Source organism: Echinops telfairi, unplaced genomic scaffold (genome assembly GCF_000313985.2).
Source record: "Echinops telfairi isolate 266 unplaced genomic scaffold, ASM31398v2 ScPeMD7_7458;HRSCAF=8496, whole genome shotgun sequence".
Lineage (NCBI taxonomy): Eukaryota > Metazoa > Chordata > Mammalia > Afrosoricida > Tenrecidae > Echinops > Echinops telfairi.
Genome location: NW_022111358.1, coordinates 10,795,857 through 10,803,377, shown reverse-complemented (window position 1 = coordinate 10,803,377; position 7,521 = coordinate 10,795,857). Strand labels below are relative to the sequence as shown.

At 54.3% G+C, this 7,521-nt stretch overlaps 1 protein-coding gene across 1 annotated transcript in view; it reads left to right on the top strand.

Annotated features, from left to right (window-relative positions):
* The first annotated feature begins 4,776 nt into the window (after positions 1-4,776).
* The window catches only part of GAS2L2 (growth arrest specific 2 like 2), an 8,023-nt gene continuing 5,278 nt past the window's right edge, over positions 4,777-7,521 (top strand). Inside the window, exons 1-2 of the mRNA XM_030888236.2 lie at positions 4,777-5,227; positions 7,326-7,521. Coding sequence (XP_030744096.1) covers positions 4,843-5,227; positions 7,326-7,521 — 581 coding nt within the window. The 5' untranslated portion in view covers positions 4,777-4,842. The remainder of the gene's footprint in view (positions 5,228-7,325) is intronic.

The following is a 7,521-nucleotide window of genomic DNA, read 5'->3' as shown; positions in this document are numbered from 1 at the left end:
CTAAAATCTTAAGGTGCCTTCTCTGCTCCTGTACTTACGGCGTCTCGCGTCTCTTCCTCCTTCCTCCTCGACTCCTAGGCGGGTGGTCTCTTATTTTGGTAAAGGAGGTGTGAGGACATGGACCAACCAGGAAGGGCGGGGTCTGCGGGGGTGATCTCGATTGGAAGTGCGACAAGGGCGAGCACTTGAGCCCTGAGGACTCCCTGGGGAGGAGGGCGCAGCCTACCGAATGGTACCCTAGTGGTCCCCTGCTCAGAGGTTGGGCACTGGTGGAGGGTGAGCCCAGAGCTGGGAACCCCAGCCCGATGGAATCTGCATGGTGGAAAGCCGACTAAGGCAATAGACCACCAGCTCAAACTACAAAAAAAGAAGCACTCACTGCTATTAGTCGCACTTCCAATCCAGATCACCTGCAGACCCTGCCCTTCCTGCCGCCCCACTAAGCCACCAGGTCCCCAAAAGTCTCAATGCATTACAAAGAGGGAAGTCCTGTAAAGTGTCTTCTCCGGCCACAACAGAAGGTAATTAGTAATGACTAACCGAACAACTGAAAACGCACAAACAGGAGTGGAAACCATGCGTGGTCTATGAAACAACCAAGGGGCTACGGAAGAAACCAAGAGAGAAAGCAGAAAAGACTCGGAATCCAGATGGATTGTGGTGATGATTGTATGAGTTTTGAATTATTGAAGAGTATGATATTTGACTTGTGTGTCAACAAAACCGTGGGGGAGGGGGTGGGCGGGAAAGACTGGGAATCAAGTGAGAATGAAGCACAACCTGCCAATTTTTATGGGGTGCAGTGAAGTGTGCTCAACGACCACATGAAAAACGATGAAAGGTCCCCAAAGCAGCAGCGAGGATCTGTGCTGGGAACAGCCCCAAGCAGGCATGGGTGTCAGGAACAGAGCCATAGACCCTAGGTGTCCGGTATAGGCTCTAGGTCAGCAGTTCTCAACCTGTGGGTAGCGACCCCCTGGGGGGGGTACCCGACCCTTCCACAAGGGTCGCCTGATTCATAACAGTAGCAAAATTATAGTGATGAAGTAGCAACGAAAGTAATTTTATGGTGGGGGGGTGTCACCACAACTGTATTAAAGGGTGGCATCGTTAGGAAGGTTGAGAACCACTGCTGTAGGTAAACTATGTGGGCGCAGGATGAAGAGGAGCTCCCTATTTTCCCACTCTGCCTTTTTTCTTATAAATTCACTTTAGATGCAGCTGACAGCAAATCACGTCGAATGACCTTTAATAAGGTAGCTGTCACGGGTCCATCTGTGTCTTCCTATCGATGAAGATGTTCTCTGACCTCGTCAAGGTGTGAACAGTTCCCACCTCGCCAGTCAAGCCTTGCTCAAAGTCTACTTATTTCTTACCTTCCAAATGAAAACTATTCCCACCCAAATGTTCTTCAGAATGAATAAGATGCCTAACTCAAGTCTCTTCCATTTACCATTTATACTGCCATTCCGCTCCTATGCAGAGGGCCCAAACCAAATAGACAGGTAAATAGATAAACTCATTTACCTGAAATATATATATATAAAAGAATTTATGGATTCCTGTAAGCACAAGATTAACAGACTACAATCCAAGTCTGGCACACAGACCATTTGCGTGTGACCCTTGAGCTAAGAATGGTTTTTGTATTTAAAAAATACAGTATAATAAAATAATTTAAATATACACAAAGAAGAACACGTGACAGAGCATGTGGCCCTCAAAGCCTAAAATATGTACCGTCCGACCCTTTACAGGCAGTGTTTGCTGAGCAACCCTTGTTAAGCAGTGGACTAAAGACAGCATGGGCGAGACTACTGACTGTCCCTCTCACTCCATCCTGCCTTTGTTCCAGAAGGAAAAGCGATCACCAAATGCTTGCAGGGCCTGTGGTTGGTTGCCAGGTAGAGTCTACATTGTTCAGCTTCTGTCGCCTCCAGTTGTGGCCAAGTGACTACGTGCTGGCCAGGGATTTGACAGAAATGGTGTGTGTAATTCCCACATATCCTTTAGAGGGGAGCTGCTTGATTCTGCTCTCTGTTCCCTGTTCCTACAACCCGGACAGGACAAAGTGCTGGGGAGCGTTCGTGATGGATGGCCTCAGAGAGCAAAAAGATAGAAAGAACATGGGGCCCTAAAAAAAAACCCTCATGTGGCAGAGCCTCCTGCTACTTCGGAGAGAGAGAAAAGAAATGTTCTCTTCTTCCGGTCACTGTTTTAGGGGTCCCTTTGTTACAGCAGTCAAGCCTGACCCTAACTCATCGAGGCTGGCCTAGCACAATGGAATGACCACCTCCTTCGGCTCATCTCTCCTTCGTTCTCTTTGCAGCTTTGAATTTGATCTACATTCTTGTCTCTTGCCGAAATGTGTGTCTCAGACTCACGTCCAAGAGGAAAAAGGACTTGCCCTCCTCGTCCGCTTTCAGACAAAGATCTGGGGAAGAATTCTGATTGGCCTAGCTTGATACACCTGCTCCTGCAGCAGTGGTTCTCAGCCAAGGCCATCCCCACTCCTCCCTCGGCATGTCCGGCCAGGTGAGCTTGTGTTTGGTTGCCACGACTGAAGGTTGATGGACATCTAGTGGGTAGAGGCAGGGATGCTGCGAAACGTCCTACAGGGACAAGACAGCCCCTCACGGTTCCCCCAACTGACTCATTTGAAACTCAATTTCAATAAAGCCGAGGTCGAGAAACCATGTTTTGGACCAATTTCATTAAGCCCTTGCGAGTTATACAGACTGCGTCATCAGCCCAGTCTCAATCACCATCAGCTCTTGCCTGGATGCCTGCCCTAATCGAACAACTCCCCTCAAGTCTAGGCTTCCCTGGCGGTCTTTCTACACAGCAGCCAGAGGAGCCCTGTTCAAACCTGACTGCGGCCTGGCCCTTCTCTGCTCAGAATGCTCCAGTGCGCTTTTCATTTAACTCAGAGGGAACGCCTAGTCTTTAGTCACCTACCAGGCCTCACCTACCAGGCCCTGCATGGTCTGGGGGTCTGCACCCCCATTTCCTCTCAGCCTCTCAGCCCACCTCTCTGCTCCTCCTGGAATGTGCCAAGTATGCTCCTGTCTCGGGGCGGCGGCACTGACGGTTCATCTGCCCAAGAGTCCCTGCCGCGGCAGGAAGCCACGGGTTTGCTTCCTTGTGTCTTTCAGGGCTCTGTTCCCCTGTCTCCTAATCATGAAGAAATCTTCCTGACACCTTGTGTCACATGCACACCTACCCCCCTCTCCTATCTCCTTCACAGTTCTTCCCCTCCCCCCACCCGAGTTGTCACCATTTCATAGACTATAGATGTGTTTATTATCTGTCACTCGCCACCCACTGAAACGTCAGCAACCTTCAGAGACCTGGTCATTTTTGTTCATCGCTAGTCCTCAGGGCTGTGATAGTACCTGGCACCCAGGATTGTCTCAGATGATGTTTGCTGGGTGAGTGAATCTCTGTGGCCATGGGAATGAGGCGGAGTGGGTTACCCAATAAGCCAGGTAATCTTACTCATCTGTGAAGACAGTCAGCCTTAGTAAACCTGTGCTTACCTTGCTTACTGGCCGTTCCATCCCTGAGAATGTTGGCAAATGGAAAAAGAGGCTTTGAATCTGTCAGAAGGTGCTATGGGATTGGATGAGAGACAGATGCCAGCCAGACCTGGAAGGACAGTCTTTGATGGGGGGAGCGCGCAAAGGGGAGCAGGCAGAATGACATTGTTCCCTACAGATTAGTAATGAAGCCCATACTCACCTTGCTTATTAGATACTCAGGCCCTAGGCTGAGGTATGGGGCATGACAGCTGGCCCTAGAAGAATCCCATGGTTAGAAGGAGGGTGGGTGGAGCAGATGGTCCCAAGAAACTGGGCATTGTAAGCACTAAGCACAGACTGAGGACCCCCGGTGGGGCAGTTGCTATGAGTCGGCCTCCTCCACCGGCTGGCAGCAGTGACGTTTCGTTTTAGTTTAGGCATGGACAGGGCTGCTGGAAGGACCGTTGAGAGCCGAGACCCACCCCCACCCCCCAGTCCTGTGTGTTCTGCTGTGAGCACATCAGTGTATTCCGAAGGTCTCGCACTTGTACATACATTGATTCTGCCCACACCTGGGCGAGGTAGCCATTATGCCTGCCACTTTCAGGGGAGGAAACTAAGGTTTGGAGAGGCTAGGTAGGACCTGAAGTGCACACGAGGAATTAGGGCAGCGTTCCTTCCTTGCATTCACCAAATGGCACACCAACCCCACCAAATGGCACACCAACCCCAGCCCCCACTTTCTCCCCTTTCCCCAGGAATCCCCCCCCATCCAGCGAGTGAGAGAAGGCAGCGGGGATTTCTCCTCCCTATCCATCCACTCCAGGGCAGGCTGGGCAGGGCAGTCCTTGCCCTGCCAGGGGGAGGGCTAGCAGGGAGTGTTTGTAGCAGCTGCTGTTTCCAAGGAGAGGGGACGAAAGCAGTGGAGAGACAGCCAGCAGGCTTCTCCACCAGCAGGGCTGGCTGGCTGGCCCGCTTGACCTGTCCAGCCCTGGGGGGAGAGGTGTGCCCTCACCTCCATCCTCCACTGGCCTGGGAGGTGGTGAACTCTTCATGGACTGGGCATCCAGAGGGTGAGGTCGCTGCAGGGTCAGAAGGCTGGGAGCAGCAGGACAGGCCCTGAGGAATGTGGGGGGTTGGAGGCTGGGCCTGGCCAGGGGCCTGAAGCTGGAGGCAAGTCTCAGAGCCTGAAGTCCTGGGTGGAAGGGGAACCCAGAGGAGCCTGGGAGCAGCCGGGATCAAGACCCAGCAGGTGGCGAGCGTGGAGACCAGTAGTGGGAGAGAAGAGGTGTCCTCCTCCTCTCTGGTTGATGGTGGAGCCATGTTCCAGCCCAAGGCGCTCAGGAGGAGGCCTGGGACCCCCGAGCCCCCTGTGCGCAGCATCCGGCCCTTTAAGTCCAGTGAGCACTACCTGGAAGCCATGAAGGAGGACTTGGCTGAGTGGCTGCGGGATCTCTACGGCCTAGACATAGACAGGGCCAACTTCCTGCCCATGCTGGAGACGGGCCTGGTGCTGTGCCGGCACGCCAACACTGTCACCAAGGCCGCCTTGGCCTTCCTGGCTGAGGCACCTGTCCAAGCCCAAAGGATTCCTGTGCCCCGGGCCGGAGTTTCCTGCAATGGGGCCGCCCAGCCGGGCACCTTCCAGGCACGGGACAATGTCTCCAACTTCATCCAGTGGTGTCGTAAGGAGATGGGCATCCAAGGTAACCACCCTTGATTCTCCCTTCTCCCTTCTGTCACTGGTGGGGACAACCTGGGCCTTCCTTCCAGATCCCCCTTGGGCCAGCTCATCGATTTTCATGCCTCAGTTGCTCCATCTCATACTAAACCCTTACTACTAATAATTTTTAAAAATTTCACCACCATTGAGTTGATTCTGACTCATAGCGACCCTGTAGGAAAGGACAGAACTAACTGCCCCTGTAGGTCTCCAAGACAGGAGCTCTTCATAGGAGTTGAAAGCCCTGTCTTTCTCCTGTGGAGTTGCTGGTGGCTTTGAACTACTGACTCTGCAGTTACCAGCCCAGTGTGTAACCACTAAGCCACCAAGGCTCCTCGCTTGAAAAACTAGATGTGCTGGTTGATCAAATCATTTAAAAATATACAGATTCAGCACCTTCTTTGTACAGAACATCATGCTGGGCATGAAGGACCCATAGGAATGAGACGCAGCGCCCCGGGTGCTCACAGGCTAGGGAGTGAGAGAAATGTGCAGTTCTGTAAGTTACAGCCCACTGGGATACACACTCAATTCAAGGTGGATGGCTGGGAACCAGAGGAGCAAACAGCTCCCTGGGGAGGTGCACGTGGGCTGGAGAAAGGCTGCAAACCTGTGGGAGACTTCAAGAGTCTTGAAGAAGTTTTGGGAGAGGACTTCTAGGGACAGCAGGGCAAAGGCACAGAAGGGGATACCTACAGAAGGCAGGGAGGAGCCCTGTTGGTGTAGTGGTTATGGCTGGGCTGCAATCTGCATAGTCAGCAGTTCGAAACCACCAGCTGCTCCTTGGGAGAAAGACTGGCTTTCGACTCCCCTAAACAGTCACGTCTTGGAAACCCACAGGGGCGTCACTAGGAGTCGTCGTCGACTTGATGGCAGTGCGTTTGGGTTTTGCTTCGAGAAGCCAGGCAGGATGTTGAGGTGAAGAGAGGACAGGGGTGGCTACTGGGGTGTTGGGGTGCGGGTCCAGCCCTGCTGGGGCCTGCAGAGCTCAGGGAGGGACCTGTCAGGAGGCCTCCTCTCCGTGGACCCAGACCCAGCAGAGGGAGGAGACCAGACAATTCCCGGGCTTCTCGTGTGAGGAGGGGGAGGGCGAGCCTAGGCTGGTGGTAGGACATCGAAGGTGAGCTTTATTGTTGGCTTTTAGCGGGTACCCATTGAGTAGGCCCCTGACCCACGGGGACTTCAAATAAAATGGGACCAAAGGCTATCTGGTCCTGTGCCATCCCCCCCACAATCGGTGGTGGATTGGGCTGTGGGGATGATTTCTGGAAGCGGATCACCAGGCCTTTCTTCCTACTCCATCTGTGGAAACCTGTTCAGCTTCATAGCCACACGTAGGCCTCCATTGGCAGACAGGTGCCTTGGCCGGGAACTCAACCTGGGTGTCCCACCTGGCCGGCAAGGATTCCACCATAGCATGCCTGCTCTTCCACCAGAAGAGCAGGCTTAGAAAAGCAACTTAACCCACCGCTGGCCAGTCCAAATACTACCTGTTCCGAGGCTCTGTTCTGGGGGTGCTTAGCTAGCATGAGCCAGCTCGTTGACTCCTTACAATACCATGAAGACTGCACCCCATTCTACAGGCTGGCACACACAGCTAGTGGGGGAGACCAGGCCTCTGATGCTGGCAGGCAGGCTAGGGCCCTCCTGGGGCTGGAGTGTGAGATGCCTGACCTCTAGTGGGGGCAGCAACCAAGGTGGGGGGTATAAGAAAGTGCTTCTTGCCCCTGACCCATCTGGCAAGCTGAGGGGGGGGGGCAGGGGCCCAAGATGGAGGTAACCCTTCTCTTGCCAGGGGCCCCCAGCCAGGTTACAGGTGTTTTTGACTTACCTGTGTCACCTCTCCCAGCCCCTTCTGTTCCATAGGCCACCTCGATGCACCCCAGAGTCTTGGCAGGGCTGTCCCACCCTGGCTTGACCCTAAGACCTGAGCCCAAACTACCCTCGTGACCCTGTCCCCTTTCCCACCCCACGCATGGCCTCAGTCCGGAGGGCTTGCCCTTGACCGCTAGCACCCTGCAACAGGCTTCCTTCCCACAGGGAGGAGGGGCGGGGCTCAGGCCACCTCCTCCCACCCGCAGAGGTGCTGATGTTCGAGACCGAGGACTTAGTGCTGCGCAAGAACGTTAAGAACGTGGTGCTGTGCCTGCTGGAGCTGGGCCGCCGCGCCTGGCGCTTCGGGGTCGCGGCGCCCACCCTGGTGCAGCTGGAGGAGGAGATCGACGCGGAGCTGCGGCGGGAGCTGGCGCTGCCCCCTCCGGACCCACCCCCGCCCGC